Below are 19461 nucleotides of genomic sequence, written 5' to 3'. Positions count from 1 at the left end.
AGAGGCGCCCGCCACCCACCCGAAACCACGACGTGTGGCGTGTGAGATTTTAATTTTGTCGATCGAGGTCTGGGGAGTTGACATTGTGCCTTTGGACATCTATTAAGATATCATCCGAGGATGCCGTCTTTATGGGTTCACGGTTTTATGTCCGCGAAGAAGAGCGGCAGATTAGCCATCACAAATCATCTTCTCCAACATGTTGTGTCTCTTAAATCTCTCATCCCACCGCTCCCCCGACGCCTTCCGGCTGTAAAGGAGAACATGGGAATTTTTATATTTGAAGTTTTGACAGAGAGAAATAATTTTCTGCAGCCACTTTATGGCTGCAAATTATCATACTTGTGGCGTTGTGGGTGTATTTGGAGTGGACAAAAATTCCAGGGGGCTTCCAAAGTCCAGTGATTTTCCCCCACAAACAGTATTTATTGTATTAAATTTGGTCAAGTGCTCAACCCCTTGTCGGGGAATCGTATCATATACTCTGAGTATTCTCACACGGGAAGCAATTGAATAAATGTGGTTTATTTGTAAAATTATTCTCATGTGTGTAAATATTTACATTAAACACGTTTTTAGGCGCATGAGGTGAAATATTTTGCAAATTTGACCATCATTTATTTATAAACAGCAACTCAATCATCTGTGTGTAATTTTTAATCGAAATCTCACGCTCCAACGCGTCCCTCATCAACATGTGTGCTAATGTTTGTCGTCCAGCATATTTTCTAGTGTGTACAAATATATATTTTTTTGCATAAAACTTTAGACAGTAAATTCCTCTGATTGCTGAGCGAGGACGGGAGTTTTGAACTGCGGGCTCCAGGAGATCAGGAGGATCACAATTTGAGGCAGAAGAGCCGTCGTCAGGAGGTAGAGAGTGTAGGGAGTTGGCTGAGTTGAGCCCAAAGGGCAGAACCACAGTCCTCTCCGGATGGAATCTCTGACATGGTGTGAGGCGAAGGCGAGGAAAATAACACAGAGCCACAGACAAGCAGACAGGGACTTGAAGTACCGCGTGGTTATAAGTATGAGAATCAAGATGAGCAGAGGAATTGTTGAGCAGTGCAGGAATGGGCGACTTGGAAGGTTCAACGCGTCCTGAAAGCAGATGATAAGCCTTAACGATTGTGTCTCACGGAAGCCCAGTCTACTTACCACAAGTTTCAACGACTTAGCTTCTAGAAAGTGATCGACATCAATAGCCGAAGCCACTATGTAAGCCACAATAAGCATTCCCGTCCCCTCCCATGGCCCCAAGCGTTCGCGGAAGTGCCCAACAGGCAGAAGAGCACTGAGAAGACCCACAACTCCATGTGTGGTATTGTCCAAGAGAGCCTTTGTCACACTGCCATTTCTAGCGCGATTAGTCAGGAAGTCGCCGAGAATACACACAAAGCAGAGTAGAATGCTTATAAATACTCTAAAATTGTAAATTTTAGCAAACATCTTCTGTTTACATTTTCTATGGGACATTCACAAAAAGTGAGGTTATGGCTCTCTGTTTGTCCCACAATATCAACTGGCTTGCCAGTTGGGAAAAAATATTTTGCTGTCCGCAAGAGGATTACATAAAGGTGCAGAAATTGTGCATTTCCAACGATGTGGTTCGAAATCCTGCCCTCATTTGGCATCATTGTAGTGGCAACTGCCCTCCCAGGCTACGCCCTGTACGGAATACACAAATTGGTGTTCAATAACGTGAGTAGAGGGCAATTATCTGAGAGTGACATAACCTCAGAGGGCAGTTTCTGAGATTTTCTCGGATTTTCATCTTTTCCAGGCTTTCCGCCGCGGAACTAACGAGAGATGGGATCGCATGCTGTACCAGAGGGACATAAGATTGACCAAAAATCCATATCTCGTCAATGTGAGTAAAATTTACCATCTTTTGCCAAGTCTCCTTCCCTGGCTGACTGTCAATTGTTCTCCCCACAAACAGGGCCTGGAGGCGATTCCGGATGAGCCCTAGAAGACGAAATAAGCACCTAGGGAGGATTTTAGATTGAGCTCCAAGTTATGTAAATGTTTAAAAGAGTTTAAAGAGGGATAATAAATCCAGGAAAATCACACATTTGCCATTTCACACCGTTTATTAGTCAACATTGATTATAAACACCAAAATATTTCTCTTTCTTCACTGTCTTCGATCCTAAAATCCTATTTTTCCTTTGAAAATTTTCCTTTACACATCTCTGAAATTCTAGGATAATTCTTCTACAATTTTTTTTGTGTCTTGTTGTGTGATAAAATGGGGAAAAGTGAGCCGGTGAAACCACGCAAAAATCTTTGCTAAGATTTTATGCCATACAAAAATATTTCTTTTTCTCTTGGTTTTCTTGATAATTGGTTTTTTTTGCTAAACAAACAGCCTAAAACTCATTCCTAAAATGTATTTCTGCTTCTTTGAAAATGTCAGGACAATTTTTTTTCTTGGTTTTCTAGTAGCTCTAATAATGTTGTTTTTATTAAACTTTTCTCACACACAATTTCTCATGAGTAAAATCATCTAAAATTTTTCTCAATATCATCTTCTGTAAATTCTCTAGATTTTATGTGTCTTCTTCTCTACCTTTTTATCCATAAGTACTCTTTATTATCAGCTGATTTTTTTTTTTAGATATTCTCTTGTGTGAGTGTGTTTTCTTTTACTCTTGTCAATTTATAGGCTCTCATTAAATTTACTCATACATTTTTATAGATTTTTTTCTTCTGCTTCTTTAATAAACACTAATTCACATGGGATTTCACATAACTCTTCTCTTACACTATTAGTAAATTGATTTCTTTCTACAGTTAGTGAATTGATAGGAGGGGAATATATGTATAATTCATTTTGGTAAAAAATTAGATTAAAATTGAAAAGTGTCTTTAGTAACATTTCTTTTTCAATCAGCATCACATTTACTTTAGTATAGAAGTTTCAAAGGTAAAAATAATTGGGAGTGAGTCTATTAGGCCCTTAATTTCAATAATCCCGCCCTCTAAACACTTTCTCATCTTGCAAACACTAAGGAAACTCTCTCTTTGGCGTTCCATTCAGCTGAATGATCGGCCGATTGACGATGCAAAGTTCCCTTCTATTTAGTTAAATTCGGCCTCTATTCAGTTAAAATTCAGTAAGTGTATATTTAATTGTTTCTAGGATTCCATCTCTCACGAACATCTAATATGTGTATAATAGTTTTACTGTTATTCTATCTCAGAATACATTAAGACTAAAGTAAGGTGTATACTTTGGGAATATTATTAAATATTCTCTCCTGCTCAACTCTCTCTCTCTCGCTAATTTGTATCGTCAAATGTAAAATAATTATCATTTCTCTCTCTGCAATATTTTTTAGAATATTCCTTCTCATGTTCTCAATTAACATTAATGATATTGTCGTAGTTTTTTTCTTCTTCTTTATTTATAGTGTAATGTAATTCTTGTATGGTAAATTTCTCTAAAAGCACATTTGATTTGAAGCATTTTTCTCACTTTCATAAACATTTTCACTGTGACAATTATTCATGTAATCTTTATCTATCAATAGGTTTTTTTCTCTTATCAATTCTGTGCGTAAATTTTAATTTCTCCTCCAATTCATATCCACTAATTCTCACACATCTTTGCGCAATAAATTTGAGGAAATTTCTCTCACTATATTTTCTCATTTTTTTGATTTTCATGTGATAATTTCTTATTTTCCATTATATAAAAAAGCATCTCTATAGAATTTTACCATCTTAAATTGATTCTCATTCATTCCTATAATAATGATAAAAAGGTTTTTCTTCATCAAACACCTAAGGTTTAATGTCTTTAGATCGGCCTAACACTGTGGTTATACGGAATTGTTTTCTCCTTCTTCTCTTCCTTTTATTTATTTTTTTGATGAAGTTTCAGTTTTCCACAAGAACACGCAATAGTTTTATTCCTGCCTCGTGTGAAGTGAGTGCAAAAGTGAAAAGTGTGAAATTCTTGTCTGAGAACTTCATCACAGTAATTTGACTAATTCTTAATTAAAGCTGAGACCCTCGCATATTTTGATGGGAAGATTACTTTACGAATTGTTTTCATTTCTCCTCCTTTTTTTCTTCTTTTAAAATTGATAATATATATATTTTTCTTTCACTTGTTTTCCACTAAAACACCTAAAACAATTTCACCATTCCATTTTATTGTCAATATGTCTTTGTCTACACAAAAGTGTATATTTTGTCTCACAACTCCTTAAAGGATATTTCATTAATTACAAGTTATCTTATCGGATGACTCTCTCGACAAGGGCTAAACGAAGAGTTTATGTTGGATTGACTGAGGCAAAAGGAGGTCCAACATTCCAAAATAGTCAATCATCCTAAAAATACATGATAGCAAGAATATCATTAAATATTTTTATGTGGTTTCTTTCTTTCTTTTTTTTGTTAAATGTCATAAGAAGCAAGTTTTTCTCTCATATCTCTTAATTCTAGTGTCAAACACTTAGTCATTCCCACTGCAGAGAATGAGCATTAGAGGCTTAGGTTTTTCCTTTAAACACTATATATATATATATATATTTATATATTTCTCATTACAACTAGGAAACAGATATTCTCTATGTTTCTTTATATCTGGTAAATACACCTTTTCTCAGCAATATGCATAAGTTTTATATGTATTGTCTGACATCAAGGACACTAAATTATTATCTCAATTTTTCATTCAGGAAATAAAATCAACTCCACATCTTCCATTTTTACCTATTTTAAACACTAAACTTGTCTCTTAAGTGATAATTTTTCTAAGAAAATTCTCATTATTGTCCAAGTTTCTCAATATTCTTTTTCTCTTTTTATATATTATTAAAAAAAATCCTGTCTTGCGTGATATAATTCTTCTCTCTCTCTTCCTCTGCACAAAAATGTATCAATTACCCGAACAAACTTCAAACACGTTTATTCATCTCTCGTCGTGGAATAGAAAAATACGGCTCTTCCATGTCCAATGGAAGATCTTCTTGAGAAAAGATATGTCTTGAAGGTGGAAAGGGTTTCAGGCTTTGATATGAGCGTTGGGGGTGGTCGGCTAGGGTCAGTGAAGTGGGAGGGGTGCGGGAAGTAGATTCTAAGTGAAGTGAGATCCGGAGGAGTACTTGTGAATCTGTTGCATTATCCAGGGAATGTAGCGCGGAACGTTGGCATAGACACCGGGCAGCTTTGGGTGGGCGCACATGATGCCCCAGGACACAATTCCGCCCACGAACCAGCGATCTCTGTCCGTGGTGTCGCGACAGAGGAGAGGACCGCCGCTGTCTCCTGCGGAGGAAAGTCAACTTAGAGACGTGGTATTAGGGAATAACACCGAAGAATTACCCTGGCAAGCGTCCTTTCCGCCCTCCTGGTAGCCAGCACAGATCATCCCCTCGGTGACGTTCAGCATCTCCAGCCACTCGTTGCACAGATCTCGATTGAGCACGGGAACGGACACCTCATTGACGGCCGGCTCGTATGAGGCGGAGAAGGACGACCCGGCGGAGAATTCTTGCGTGTTCTTGTCCTCCTTCTTGCCCCATCCAATCACCGTGCAGTGGGTGCCTGGCTTAATCTCCTTGAGCGGCGGTGGCAGGCAGACGGGCAAGAGATGCTCGTGGAAGGCCACGCGTGTGCTAAGCTGTATTGACGAGGGTGTTGAGGAATTAATTGATGGCATTTGGGGAACAAAGGAAGGCTCTTACCTGAAACAGGGCGATGTCATTGTCATGGGCCACGAAGGAGTTGTAGAGTGGATGAGGAATCACCCTTCGCACTTTCACTTTCTGCCCATAGTAGGTGTGACTGTGGCGACGGGTCATCCCCAGTTGAATGGTCCAGTCGTTTATCTTGCGGTTGGTGATGCTGTCGGAGAAATTGTACATGATTATGTGTTGTGGTTGTGCGATTGATTTGGCTATTAACTCACTTTCCCACACAGTGAGACGCCGTGAGGACCCACTGATCGGAGATGAGAACACCGGCGCAGTAGAAAATCTCCTCAGGACCACCCAGAATGGCGGCCAGGAAGGGCCAATCGCCAGGAGAGCTCTGCGTGCCGCCGACAATGCGTGTCTTGGCGCTCCGGCGCCTTTTGATTTTGCCACACTCAAAGTTGGAGCACGTGAGCTCCACCACCGGATACATTGAGCTGGGACAGTTGGTGAACTCCTTCATGAGGTTCGTCTGGCGCTTCTGGTACATCCGCCACATGGCGGGCGTGTCCTTGGTCGGCGTGACCATGGTGATGTTGGTGCCGATCATCTTCAAGCGACTGGAGTTTACAGAGCTGTAGCCCAGCATTGAGCAGACGGTGGTTGGCGAGGTTGACGGATCCCAGTTGGAGATGCAAGCTGGTGCCCATTTCTTCACATTCGCCCTGTAAACCTCCAGCGTTCCTCGTCCCAGATCTCCATTCCGTTCACTCAAGCGAACTGAAGATGAAGACAATTAAAAGAATTTTTAATTAATGAGTCAATGGAAAGGTTTTCTACAGCGTCTTTTATATATCAATTTAAGTTTATTAAAAATATATATAAACACTGCAAAGAACTCATGGAATTTCGCAATATTTTGAGAAGAATTTCTGTTCATTACCAAGAATCCATAAGAAAATTTGAACTTTGATCTTGACACTTCCCAGAAATTTAATAACCTTTTGAGTACTTTGAATTATTCGGACAATCAACTCACTGCAATTCCTCTCGTCCTGTCCGTACGGACAATCCTGAATCCCATCGCAGACATGCTTCTGGCTCATGCACCTTCTCTCGCCACAATAAATGGATCCTTCCGGGCAGAACGGACAGTCCGACTCATCTGTCTGGTCATTGCAGTCCACGTGTCCGTCGCACTTCCACTCGGCTGGGATACAGCGCTTCTTGTCGCACATGAAGCCCGAGCAGGAGGGATTTTGGGCGCGAATCTTTGCCTCCTGCACCTCGCGAGAGCCCACACACTCATCCGGATTGGAGGATTCGGTGAAGAGGTGGCATTTTATGTACTCCGGCAACTCCAGGCCGAACACTTCGAAGAAGAAGCCACAGCGTCGCATAGTTTCCGTACAGAGACTCCGACAAGGCGGCACAGTGGTGCCCGTGGAGCTGCACTTTGGCACAAAGAGGGAGCACAGGAGCAGGGAGACCAATTCGTAGCATCTAACATCCACCAGAGCATCGTACGCATCCAATTCCTGGTGATTTTTCAGGATTATTATTAAATCACATGTGGTTAATGGGTGAAAAATGGAACTCTCGTTATTTTATTCCATTAAATTTCCCATTTCATTTGTGCAAATATTTGATATTGACTAATGAAGTTCCATTATTCAATTGGAGAAGAAATTGAGTAAATTGTAATGTACACTGTGTCTTGGGAGAAAACCACCCCTTGACAGCAAAAGACAGCATTAATCTTCTTGTCGATTATCGCGCGAGAGCAATCCCTCCCCCTCCCCCTTCCCCCTGCATATCAGATTTATCTGTCGCGTATTTCAACATTGCGATAAGGCGAGAGGAAAATCGATTTGTCTGTATTATATGGTTGGGAAGAGAGAATCAGAGGCGCGCACACAGTGGACGTAATAAAATTCCTGACATTCTCAGGCTGAAGAAATGCCGAGGATTCTCAAATACTCACAACTTGCGCCTCGGGCTGTCCAAAGTGTCCGATGTAATTGGGAAAGACAGTGAAATTGTAGGGGAGTTGGTGGTTCTGGCAGAACTTCACGATGACGGGGAGACACACTCCGGGCGCTGGATTCTTCCCACCCGCCACACTCGTGGACTCCTCAACATCGAACACTGTGTCCACTCTTGTCGGCGTGATGATGGTCTTATTGATGAACTTCACAGTGGGATAGGCGTTGAAGTAGGCCGCCAGGCCGCCAGCAATTGCCAGGAGCGCCACGGCGTTCAGCAGAATCTGGAGCAGGCGAAACCGAAAGGGGCCTCGAAGGTTGTACGGGGCTGAGTTCTTTCTCCTGTTAATAATCTGCAGAGAGACATAGAAGGGGACACACTCAATTTCAGCTCTTTGCCAGAGTTGGTGGAGAATGTCAACAGATTTCGTCCTCCTGAGGATGAAACAAATCTCCTCAAATCTACCATCGCAACTCTGCTTGGATGGCTCTTTAGGAAATTTCACGGGACATTTATGGAGTGGTTGGAATGCGTATTTGTCGAGGGGGTTGTGCTATATAATTACTTTGTGCTGAAGAGACATGTTGGAGCCATTCTGGAAGCGTACAATTGTCTGAAGACTTGCCGGGGTCGACGCACTCTTGGTAATCGGCGAGCTGGGATTGTTATCTGCGCCTTCGTGGAGAATCTCATCAGTGCCTTTGAAATTTTGCTTCACTGCCAAAGGGAAAATTGTGAAATAGTGTCACATTAGAGTCACTCACAGACGCAACTCACATGCATTGATCTTGTGGTTCGTCAGCAAGGGTGTGTCGAGGAGCTTCGAGGAATACCCAGGACTGGAAGTCTGACTAAAGCTGTCACTGGACACATTCGAGTCCTGTCGCACGTTGATGGACTTCTGATTGCGCGTGGTCATGTTGAAGCTGTCCGGACCCGAGTCGCCCTGCGGCATCTTCACCATGCTGGAGCGTCCGATCTTCGCGGTGTGATGCAGAAGTGGCGTCTCCATGCTCTTCACATTGTATCCCGGACTGGAGGTGACGGAAAAGCTGTCGCTACTTATGCTGGAGTCTTGTCGATGGGTGATCTTGGCGAGAGGCGGCGGTTTATTCAGTCCCTTCCTCATGCCCAGCACCTGACTGTTGTGCAGCAGCTTCGCGGAGTCCAGGGAGGCTTGGGAGCGCAAGGGAGGAGCCGGTGGCGTGCCTCGTGTTCGCGTGGCCGCACTCCCTCCGCCACTGGGCGGTGGGAGTTTCGGTGGCACAGCTTGATGCCATCTCTGCGGCACCGCCGGAAGTTGTCTGCGACAGTTCTCCGCATTCTTGGCCGTGTTCTTGTGGTACCTGCCCGTGTCCTTGTCGGCGATGCGATTGAAAATGCGATTGTCAGCTGGCGGTGGTGATGGAAATCCTTCAGAGCGCTGCGCCTCGCCCGACATATAGCTATCGATCGACGATTGAGTGTCCTCCGATGAGAATCGACTCCTGAACGACTGATGAGTGGCCGATGACATGTAGCCAGTGTCAATGGTGGTCTGACTCTTGTTGGAGTCCGACGAGGAGCGATTGGAGTTGTGGAAGAAGGACTTGGCGGCGTCAAAGGTGGCAAATTCAGAAATATTCTCTTCAAAGACCGACGATGAGGAATCAATGCTGAGTCGATCCTCATTGTCCAACACCATTGGAGTGTCTTGATTGGGTTGCATCTTAAAAAAATCCACAGGCGACTTCTCACCAAGTCGCACCTGATTCGTTCCCAATTTCCCCTGAAATGTTCTCTTCGGCACTGGCGGTGGAACAAGAGGCAGAATTTTGGTGTTCACCTGAAATCAAAGCCCCCAAAAATAGCCACTTTAATCAATCTTAAAATCCCCTCATTTCTATTTGATTAGTTTTCAATCATCATGGACAGTGATTAATCGTGCGACATTTGCTAATCTGGACGCTGATGAAAGGCCGAGATTCGGTGGAAAACTCAATCTCCCATCCTTTATAATTAATTTCCACTGCGAAGAGCTGATTTTTTTTTATTGACTGTGACTCTTCAGTGCTGTCGAATTAGTGAGAAAAACCTCAGCGTTTCAGATTACGATGAAACCATGAAAATCCCTTGGCAATTTTATCGTAAATAACACTCTTTCACCAGGAAGCCCTATTCTGGGAAAATATCTAGCAAACAGTTGCAAACTTTTCAAAGATATCACTGAGCATATTCTAAAGGGGAGGGAGAAGAGCGCCGGAAGATTTCCACAATATTCGTGGAAAGATGTATTTTTAATGTCATCGCAATATCAGGGAGAAGTCGCTCATCCGCGCCGTCTTATCGTGCGAATCGCAAATGATGGGGATTTGCACTCACCACAGGACTGACTTCCACGACCGGCTGCTCCACGTTGGGCGGACAGTGGTGCGTGGAGTGGCGGCGAAGGGCGGAAGTGGGTGAGAGATTGACGGGCGAGAGGTAAGCGGGATGCTCCGCGTCCAGGAGATCCAGCAGATTGGAGTTATTGGGCAGAGCTAGGCTGGCGGCTCGTGTGGATCTGCTGCGACTCTTGGCGAAGTCATCAAAAGAGCTGATGGTGGCCTTCTCTATGCCCTCCGGCGATGGTGTGATGAAGTTGCTGGTGTGATTACTCAGCGCTGTGGATGCCATTGAATGTGACAAGAAGTGTTTCCTCTTTGTTCAATATTTCTGCAATTGAGCACAAGAGAACAGAGAAAGAGAGAGAGAGAGTGAGATCAGCAATATGAAAGACACGTCAGACAATTCCACCTTCACAGGCGATGGATTTGACGATGGCACAGCGCGTTTGAGAGCGGATTTTACAATCCAAATATAATTAAACACATGACATCTGCCACTCCATTAATAGGATTAAGCGAGCAAATTCACGATGGAGCTCACCCGAAAACCCCCACTCGTCTCCACTCGAGGAAGTGTGATGGGGAGCGAAAGTGATTTTCCCCGGGGATGAGATTTTCGTGTTAAGAGGACTCCACGATAGGGTTACGAGTCCATCCCAAGGTAAGGATATCGTAGTCAGAAGTGGTGTACAGCTTAGCAGAAATACTTAAGAAGTGGAAGTGGAAAATCTTCAATTTTGAGCTTAAAAGAGAATTGCAACAGTTGAGAATATATAATTTGTATATTTAGCAATGTTTTTTTTCTACAAAGAAAACCTTTTGATGTTTCTGTTTAGGTTACGATCAGAATGATTGCCGGAAAAGTGATTTATAAGCAATTTTGGTATCACAATTTCCTCGTGATTTCTTCTAAAATTCTCATAAATCGATCGAAAATCCGTTTAAAATTTCTAGAAGAGTTCAGGAAGTATTGGAAGTGTCAGAGAGTGGTGTACAGATTCTAGCCATATTATTCCCCCCTTGGTCCGTTCCACAATTAGTGTCTCTCAGTCTCACCCCGGCGGAGTCGTGTAAAATTGTGCTGAAGACTCTCAAGACGCCTTAAATTCACTCGTCTTCGCAGACACAGCACTCGGAAAATCACCCCCACCCCATCCGAACCCTGTCAGCAATTTACTTCTGTCTCCTGCCACCCACTCACTCTCACATTATAATATTAAATGAGACTTTTTTCTTTAACCCATCCCCTCCAGTGAATGCCTTTTCCATTCCCATTTCGATAAATCCCTGAAAATGTTCACATTGCTTTGAATAGAGAAATTTCAGGTGAAATTATCTTTGATTGTATAAAGTTGCCACACTAGAAGCTAATTAATATTCTTGTCGCTTTAAAATACACCTCAAAGACTCTAAATATATATCTTCTCCCATTTTCTCAAACTCTCATTTACAATGAAATACGCTACAAATCAAATTCAAGGCTAATATGTACAATTTACCAGTCCTGAATAAGTTGAACAACAGTGGAGCTTTTCAAATAAAATGTCTATTTGAGAAATTTTCTTACATGTCCTTCTGAGAAGTGGCCATCATTATACATGGTGTCTACAGAATGGGTTAAGCTGGGTCTCAAAGAGCCCCCCAAATTGATGAGGCGAGGGAAATTAAAAGGGTGAAGAAAAATCGCAGTATGAACGAAGTTGTGAATTTGCCTTTCCAAGAACTCCTGGGCTAAAATATCCTTTGGAATATTTTGTATCAATTTAGGTATGCAATTCTGTGAAGTTATTCATTAACCTGGGGTTATATTCATTTTGCAGCTCCATTTTAGGAATTCAGGAGCAAAAGCTTTAGCAAACCCAACACAATTTCATATATACATCAAGGTTTTGTGGTTAATTTAAAGAGGGAGAGACACATTCTGAAGATTGTGACGAGCAAAAAGCCATGGTGAATGCATTAGGAAGATTTTCTGGTACTTTGCACACATTTTATCGATTTCCCACGCTGAGTCGCGAGGGAGGATCCTCAACGCAGCTCCTCTCCTCCTGACGGGGGGTGTACAAATCCGAGAATTCTGTCATGAATGTCTCTCGAGTCGTGCCGCTTGATTTTCAAACGCCCAGGCCAAGGGGATGAGGGAATTTGTATAATGTACATAAGTGGAATTAGTTTCATCCCTTAAAGTTGAAGCTCTCAAGGAGCACGGGGCAGGGTGGGGGGTAAATTAAAAGGCAAGAAACACGATGGAGAAATACAAGTGTCATGTGGTTTTCCTTCCACTCATCACTTTTCTCGAGGGGTAGCACAACATTTCTCTCGTCCTCCCTTGGACGAATACGAGACATGAATATGTAAAATGACTCTTGATTCTCTCCTCAACAATCTCAATACCCAACTGTATGGATATTCCCTATACACTGCCAGCCATGGCTTTATGATCATTATGCGAATTTCCACTACAACCCTCCACACTTCAGCTGATGATCCCACCCACAAAATGGACTCTGTGCAAATTCCGTCTGCGATACTGTCTCAAGTCATTTGCATGGTTGTGTATTTTTTCCACGGAGCGCGAAGGAGGAAAAGCTCCTCTAATTTAATAATCTCACAATTGTGTGAGGAGGAAAAATTGCTAAGACGTGTTTTGCTATTTTTCCACTCCACCCTCTCTTCAAGTCTCCGCTAGAGAAAGAAAAGCATGGATGGCGGAAAAGACCATGTGGAAAATTTTAAATTGAGACGACAGTGAATTAAATAGTGATGGAAGGAATCGATACAAGTTTTATTTTGCCAATGTCGCGTGTTGTTGTGGCAAAGAGGGCGAAAAGAAGTCGCCGTGTGGTGTGAGCGGAAAGGGAGGATGGAGAGCCTATTGAATTGAACTTGCTTGACATGTTAGGAGATGCTTTTCTGTCTCCTCCTGCCCCTCACCCAAAATGATGATAAGAGCGAGAAAGAGAGAAAATCATGGAAGAAACCAAGAGGAAAAATATGCGACCGTGATCACAATGCAATCAAAGGGGCTTTCATACATCTCCTCCACCCGCCGGTGGAAATTCTTGAGGACGTTTTCATTTTTTCTCCCCGTCGCTGCGGCAGTTAGGGAAAGGTGGCCCCGAAATTCGTGTCTGAATAAATTGAATAAATTCATGGGGCGAGGAATATCCTTTTCACCCACACATCCTGTTACATCATCATGTGCGTAATTCATGGACACCATTACACCTGACTTTCTTCGGAATTTAATATTGAGGAGAAATAATAAAAACTTTTAAATCCAAACAGCATCAATTTATCTTTGCTCCCCCACCGCCACATTTTGCCCTTCATGGTGATTTTTCTTGGCGAGGAAAGGCGACAAAAGTGTGCGTGTGTGTGTGAAGAGGGCTGAAAGAACAATTTTCGAGAGTGACATAATTGGGATCAGGGTTTCTCCGTGAAGATTGTCCGACAAATTTGAAAGAAGTCGCAGTGAAGTAATATAATTTTAATTGAACGGCAACACCTACGAAAGTCATAAGCTCTTGATTGCCGTTACGAATATAAAAATGTTACGACTTGAAAAGTCATTAGTATTCGTGTCTTGGCTGAGTTTTTCTATTAAAAATCCGCTTTTCATAAATGGTGCCCCTTAAGGCTGATTTGTGGCGCGAAGACTGGCAATAGTTTATCATCTTTGTCGAGAAGAATTTATTATATTGTAGTCTGGGCTGAAGGCACATCTCTCGCTCTTATTTTCCTCCCTAAAGCAAGAGCATATATAGAAGGGGGAATTGAGGTGGAAGCCTTGGGGTATTGTGCGTGCGGTTGCTGCCCTTCCTCAACTGTTGGCGGCATCAATTTATCTTTGGGATGATGCTGGAGGAATATTTCACAGTTTGATCGATTTTAGGGATTTTACACAAGTCCCCACAATTCTATGGCGCACAAAAGGTGCCATATTTTTCTCGCCCGCATTGGGGATGAGGTGGAAAGAAATTGCCCGGGACGAGGAGACAAAGATTTAATGAAATCAATAATTTTCCCTAAGGCATGTTTTCAATTTGTTATTTTCACTCCACACACTTTCGTTCGCTGGCTGAGAAAGAGATTTGCCAAAGTTTGATTGCCGCAGTCTTTTTAGGACATCTCGAGGTGCTTTTTCTTGGCTGTTGGGATTTCCCCGTCATGCTATTCTCTCTCTCTATCTCTCTCTTCGCCACAGAGCTTTACCAACCCTCGTCCATATGCAGCCTCGAGGGAAATTATTTTACACTCACTCACCATATATAATAAAAGTGTTGCAAAACCACAGGTGCTGAGTATTACATTTTCCCTCATCCCTTCTGGTTCCGTGCCAATTTCTTTCAATTCCACTCCACTCTCAGTCTTCCATCGCACACCCCTTTATCTCAATTTAAATGGAATTTGATAGCTCCGCCATAAAGCCCACAAAAATTCCCTCAAACCAACAGAGAGAGAGCAAAAAAACATTTTTTTCACTCAAGAGCAAACATACTTTTGATTCCAGCGCATTTCGTGAGCCTCTTTTATAGCACGTAAATTGATGTCCCCTCCCCAGGCAGCCGAAAAAAATATTGTATTAATAGGATCTGAAATGGGACTGTTTGAAAAAGTGGAAACTTGTGTAAACATTTACATTGACGCCCCTATTTTCCACTGCGCTCCACGCTGACGAGCTTTCAATAGTTTTTTAAAATGACACAGTGGCAAAAAAAAACACAGTAAAACGCTTTCATCTGAGGGAAAGAGAGTGAGAGAGAGAGAGCTTTTATGATCACCGACGTTCACGATGCGAAAGCACACACAATGTGTTTAGGCGCGAGGGGGGCGGAGAGTTACAAATAAATCAATACTCTACGAAAAACGCGGTACAGCATATGATGACTTAGAAAACGTATAACTTTCTCATGCTACGACTCACCCTCTGAGTGGGTGGGCTTCAAGTTCGAATGTCCCTGCTAGATAATTGTGAAATTGTGTATTGAATTTGAAACAATGAGACCGATTTCCCAGCCACACAAAGTGAAGCCCTTTTGCCCGGGCATGTCCCAAAATGGGGCGCGCATATGGCAAAGGAGACAAGAATCTGTTAAACACAATCCCCCCATTTGAGTCATTACTTTATTTGCTTATAAATCACATAATCAATTCATTGATTTTCCCATCAGAATTCCCGCCAGAGCTCAATGTCGAGATTCTAATTAGATGGTTCGACATTCGGGAACATTGAAAATATCGCTAACTTTCACCCTGTTTTCATGATGACACTGTGAACGGCTTTTCCAGTTTCCTTGACATTATGGCACGAATATTAAATTAATGACGAGGATGCCTTCAGCAGAAATTTGCAACTTTTTCAACCTCATCCTCAACTTCTTCATCCAAAAAAGTTACACATCAGTTTTGACCCTCACTAAAAATTAAATGAATTTAGAGATAGTTTTATCCCCAGACATTCCCACAAGCGCCTCCATGGTGGAAGTTTAATTAAATACTTTTTTTCCCTGTCACATGGAAGGAAAGCGAGGATGAGCGATAAGGTGCGGAAGCTCCAGGGGAATTTCAGGTATAACGCAGAAGTTGGAAACTGCTCTGAAGAGCTTTTTGTGGCGCCCAACTGAGAGCATCAGAGTTGAGGAGGATGTGCAGTAAGATCACGATTTCATTCAACACAAGCGGTTAATGATTTGAAATCTCTGTCTGTGCATTCAACTATGTTCTCAATTCTGTGGTGGGGCAAAAGCTCAAATATACAAGTGTACATTGTATGAAAATGTTCCACAGCTGTTCAATTAAAAGTTTAATAAGCAAAGTGAGAATACACGCAAGCTCCCAATTAGCTCAATTCATCAGTTTTATACAGTTCAAGCCGTTCTGAATTGGCATAAAGCTCTCTCGAAAGTGCAGTGGAAAGTTCAAAAACCACCGTATTGGTTGCCATTAGCAGCTTTATGGATGATTTTTCACAGACTCACATGTGGGGTGAGTTCTCAGCCACCCTTGCGGAATAATTTATGACACAGTACTTTCAAAAGTTCCGACACACTGCAAATGGCAGACAAGTTGGTTAATTATTTTAATTTATGGCCACGCTTTTTTCCCACTAATTAAAAATATATCATTACATTTTCGCACTGCCTTCGCGTTAATGATGATCCACCCATTTTCCCACCTACACTTCTGGTGGCGAAATGGATTCCTTTTTTGTTACTTGAAGCAAATGAGATAGAAAGTCATGATGATGAAAATCAATTGATTTTGGAATTTTCCGTGGTGTTTTTTTTATGTCTATTTGGGCAAATCTGCCAAACCACTCAATTCACTCGCCATTTAATTTTATCGACTGCCGGGCATCGTGAAAAGCCCAAGCAAGAAATGATGTGAATTGTGATGATTTTGTTGCGCAGAATGAAATAATTTAGTTGAAATTTTTCACATTGATACGATGTCATAATTCAAAACGAGTGGAAAATTGAATTCTCCCCGAAGGAGTCGTATATTTTTCATTTCTCATTTCATCGAGAAATCCGATAAAATTCTCTCTAGCCAAAGTGTGTGTGTGTGTGTGAGAGAGAAGGTGGAGAAGATGGACCCCTTTTCGTGTCTTGTCGTACTTGATGCTCAAGATGAACGTGGATTGTACAGTGAATAGAACTGGAAAATGTAGTTTAGGGACGTAAATGTGCAATAAAGAGCAATTTTACAGTAGTGGATAAAATTGTTATTCATCATAAATTCAATTGATAAAGAATTCAATTTGATATTGTCTGTAACTGAGCGTCGCGATAAGTACAAAAGTCTTTGAGAAAAAGGAAGAAATTGCACACTATCTGCCTTGAATGTTCCACTATGAGTTTCGCATGAAGCAGTAATACTTACAGATTAATTGGCGCGTGTTTGAAATAACAAGAAGTAGAGTTTTATTTGAGCACTTCTTTCAGTCACAAATCACTTTTGTCGCCTCAACGACTGAATACCATCTGTACACATAATTTCATATTTTCCTCTGTCGGACTATTGAGAAAAGTAAGTGACACGAGAGTGGGAAAAACGATGCGGGATTTCCAATGAATCACTTAATCAGTGGTCGAGGGAGGAAAAGGTTTATTGAGAGAGCTTGAATGTGGCGAACAGTCACGCAAATTCCAACTCTAATTAAAAACAGAAACAGAAATTTTCCCTCTACGACAGCTTTTCTCGTGTTTTAGAGAATTTGAGTATTTGTGGAAAAAGGATTGCAAAAGACAAATAAATTTCCCTTCATTCCCACACCATTGCTTGAAAAATTATCCCAATTCTCTGGCGACAGACAAAAATATTTGCTCACCGAGAAGAGAGACTTTTGCCTAACTCTCGAGCCTCTGGGAATATTTTTTCTGTTGTTTTGTCGACGAGTGGAAAAGTTGACGAAGCCTGAGTGGGAGTGTACTTTAAATTACGTAATGGTGGATTTTTCGTCGGGAAAGTGAGCAAGCATAAGTGGAAAATCCTTTTCTTTCTCGCCTCGGTGAAAAGCGGAGAAAATACACACTATACATACAATGCATACGACAAAATAAACCGATTTCCCGGACGGTGGAAAAAAAGCCACGGGCATGAGAGTTGAGGGGTGAACAAATAGAGTGGGATGAAGTGGAAAATCTTCTTTTTTTTCTTCGCCAATTCTGGTACACACTTAATGATGATAAAGGAATGTGATTTTGTTGGAATCTTTGGAGAGCTTTAAAACATAGAATTTTCACAATGGATTATAGGAGATTTGCTGAAAAATTCTCAATGTGTCTAAAATCACTTACAAGTAGAACTCACTTTCAGTTATAATCTCTCCTCAAATGAACTTTTCCCTCCTTCCGGCGGCGAAACTCTTTTCCTTTCACTTGACGTTTTAGCTCGCCGCAAAAAGCCCCCCTTCACGGTTACTGTCTCACAAGCTTTCACCAATTTTCCCAAATTCACTTTCTCTCCACTATGAACTTCGCTTTGGCCAGAAGGTGTGCGTGGGAAAAAACTAAAGATAGTTGATGTAATTGTGTGAGCATTTGTGAGCTTTCGCCGCCACTATGTATAATGAAAAAAGTGTTCAGCGTGCGGCAAATTAGTGCATTTTTCACCCCCCTTGACCCTATTATGAGCAGAAATAAAAGGTTGTAGTGTGCTATTTAGCTGTGTGTCTGTAGTGTTGTGTTTTGCAGACGGAGTAGCACGTGGTGGTTACGTCTCTCCGACTACCGCCTACGCACTGTCGAGCTCTCAGTCGTCCTGGAAAACATTGGCCGTCGACCAGGCCGCGAGAGAGAGCATTCACTGCTCCCTCTCTCTCTCTCTCTCTCGGCTGGCAGTCACTCTCCAGGGTGACAAACTGAGCAAAAGTCTTCTACCGAGAAAAGAGCTTTACTTCTCAGAGCCAAAAGATAATCATGAAACGTCTTTCAAGGCACTTTTCCTCACACACAATAAAGTGAGTTACGCTGAAACAGAGCTTTCACCAGGCATCTCCACCGAATAGCTTTTTATATATCATTTCTGCATATATTTTCTGCAAAGCGTGCATAGAATGCAAAGACAAAGTTGTAACATTCCCATTGAAGTGTCGTAAACCAAATCAATCCCCTCAGCTCTGAAATCCTGAATTCAGCTCGAGAAGGAGAGAGAGAGAGAGAGTTTTTCCCAAAGCTGCGGTGCTGGGGAAAAATACACTCAGAGAGCGAGAAAGAGCGTGAAAAGGGGAAATTGCGCGCCAAAATATTACTACAGTTGGTGTGCCTCCAGTCAGCCTGATTTTCCGCCCAGGGCGAGGAAAAGAAACATGGTTCCACATATATCTGTTGCATCATCCTCAAGTTCAACAGCCAGTCTCACCTGGCCCTCAGTCCCTCGCCACTTTTTCCCAGCGCTTTTATGCCACTTTCACCCAAATCAATCTCACTCTCGCCTTGATTCGGGATTCAGTATGACTTTTACGACACAGTGTTGCAAAATAGCAAATTACTCAGCACGCTTTATCTTCGCGTTTTCACCTGCGACAACAATCCATCCATTAATTCCCTGTCAAAATATTTGCCACCGCACACACTTAATTATCCCACATGAGATTCATACTCATCATTGGATTCATTGACCTGTAAATTTTGGCGATAATAAACTTGATTAGCGTGTCGGAATTGCAAAGGTTCCAATACACTCTTTTTCTCATATATAGAGGCATTTTTTGGGGATTTTTTCTTGAATCCTTCATGAAAGAATAATACTCTGGATTTTATGGCATCTTTGGTCCTTTTATGACACACTCTTTATATGAATTTTACTGCACAATCGATTGACATTACATGGTGGCGGAATCTCCAAATTCAAGAGCCCTCCTCGAACTCTATTGCGTCTCATCGTGTTTCTTTTCGCCTTAAGGAACTAATCATAAGACTTCCCTTGAGCATTGACAAGAGTTTATCCATGAA

General features: G+C 42.0%; 3 protein-coding genes across 3 annotated transcripts; 1 reads left to right on the top strand and 2 right to left on the bottom strand.

Annotated features, from left to right (window-relative positions):
• Window positions 1-554: 554 nt before the first annotated feature.
• LOC132261343 (transmembrane protein 267) lies at window positions 555-1476 on the bottom strand. The gene is made up of 2 exons (XM_059760167.1): window positions 1159-1476; window positions 555-1101 (listed from the first exon to the last, which is right to left on the bottom strand). The coding sequence occupies exons 1-2, from the start codon at window positions 1474-1476 to the stop codon at window positions 766-768; spliced, it is 654 nt and encodes a 217-aa protein (XP_059616150.1). The 3' UTR covers window positions 555-765.
• Window positions 1477-1591: 115 nt separating this feature from the next.
• Window positions 1592-2072, top strand: LOC132261344 (uncharacterized). The gene is made up of 3 exons (XM_059760168.1): window positions 1592-1701; window positions 1784-1870; window positions 1943-2072. The coding sequence occupies exons 1-3, from the start codon at window positions 1603-1605 to the stop codon at window positions 1970-1972; spliced, it is 216 nt and encodes a 71-aa protein (XP_059616151.1). The 5' UTR covers window positions 1592-1602; the 3' UTR covers window positions 1973-2072.
• Window positions 2073-4142: 2070 nt separating this feature from the next.
• Window positions 4143-18214, bottom strand: LOC132261342 (uncharacterized). Its single transcript, XM_059760166.1, has 10 exons — window positions 17819-18214; window positions 9999-10331; window positions 8415-9462; window positions 8203-8354; window positions 7636-7989; window positions 6691-7189; window positions 5927-6431; window positions 5703-5862; window positions 5341-5638; window positions 4143-5283 (listed from the first exon to the last, which is right to left on the bottom strand). Exons 2-10 carry the CDS (start codon window positions 10290-10292, stop codon window positions 5093-5095), a joined length of 3501 nt encoding a protein of 1166 aa, XP_059616149.1. The 5' UTR covers window positions 10293-10331; window positions 17819-18214; the 3' UTR covers window positions 4143-5092.
• Window positions 18215-19461: the final 1247 nt, after the last annotated feature.

Source organism: Phlebotomus argentipes, unplaced genomic scaffold (genome assembly GCF_947086385.1).
Source record: "Phlebotomus argentipes unplaced genomic scaffold, Phlebotomus argentipes genome assembly scaffold_18, whole genome shotgun sequence".
In the NCBI taxonomy this organism is placed as follows: domain Eukaryota; kingdom Metazoa; phylum Arthropoda; class Insecta; order Diptera; family Psychodidae; genus Phlebotomus; species Phlebotomus argentipes.
The sequence above is the reverse complement of the archived record's forward strand: the minus strand, read 5'-3'. Positions and strand labels throughout refer to the sequence as shown.

Bases quoted from the DNA above. Each gene is read 5' to 3' on its own strand.
- LOC132261343 (XM_059760167.1), bottom strand. From the start codon at position 1,476: ATGTCCCATAGAAAATGTAAACAGAAGATGTTTGCTAAAATTTACAAT. The intron at 1,102-1,158 runs GTAAGTAGACTG...ATCTGCTTTCAG, and splicing joins CTAAGTCGTTGAAACTTGTG to GACGCGTTGAACCTTCCAAG.
- LOC132261344 (XM_059760168.1), top strand. From the start codon at position 1,603: ATGTGGTTCGAAATCCTGCCCTCATTTGGCATCATTGTAGTGGCAACT. The intron at 1,702-1,783 runs GTGAGTAGAGGG...CATCTTTTCCAG, and splicing joins ACAAATTGGTGTTCAATAAC to GCTTTCCGCCGCGGAACTAA. The intron at 1,871-1,942 runs GTGAGTAAAATT...CCCCACAAACAG, and splicing joins AAAATCCATATCTCGTCAAT to GGCCTGGAGGCGATTCCGGA.
- LOC132261342 (XM_059760166.1), bottom strand. From the start codon at position 10,292: ATGGCATCCACAGCGCTGAGTAATCACACCAGCAACTTCATCACACCA. The intron at 8,355-8,414 runs GTGAGTTGCGTC...TCCCTTTGGCAG, and splicing joins GAACCACAAGATCAATGCAT to TGAAGCAAAATTTCAAAGGC. The intron at 5,863-5,926 runs GTGAGTTAATAG...TTTCTCCGACAG, and splicing joins GCGTCTCACTGTGTGGGAAA to CATCACCAACCGCAAGATAA.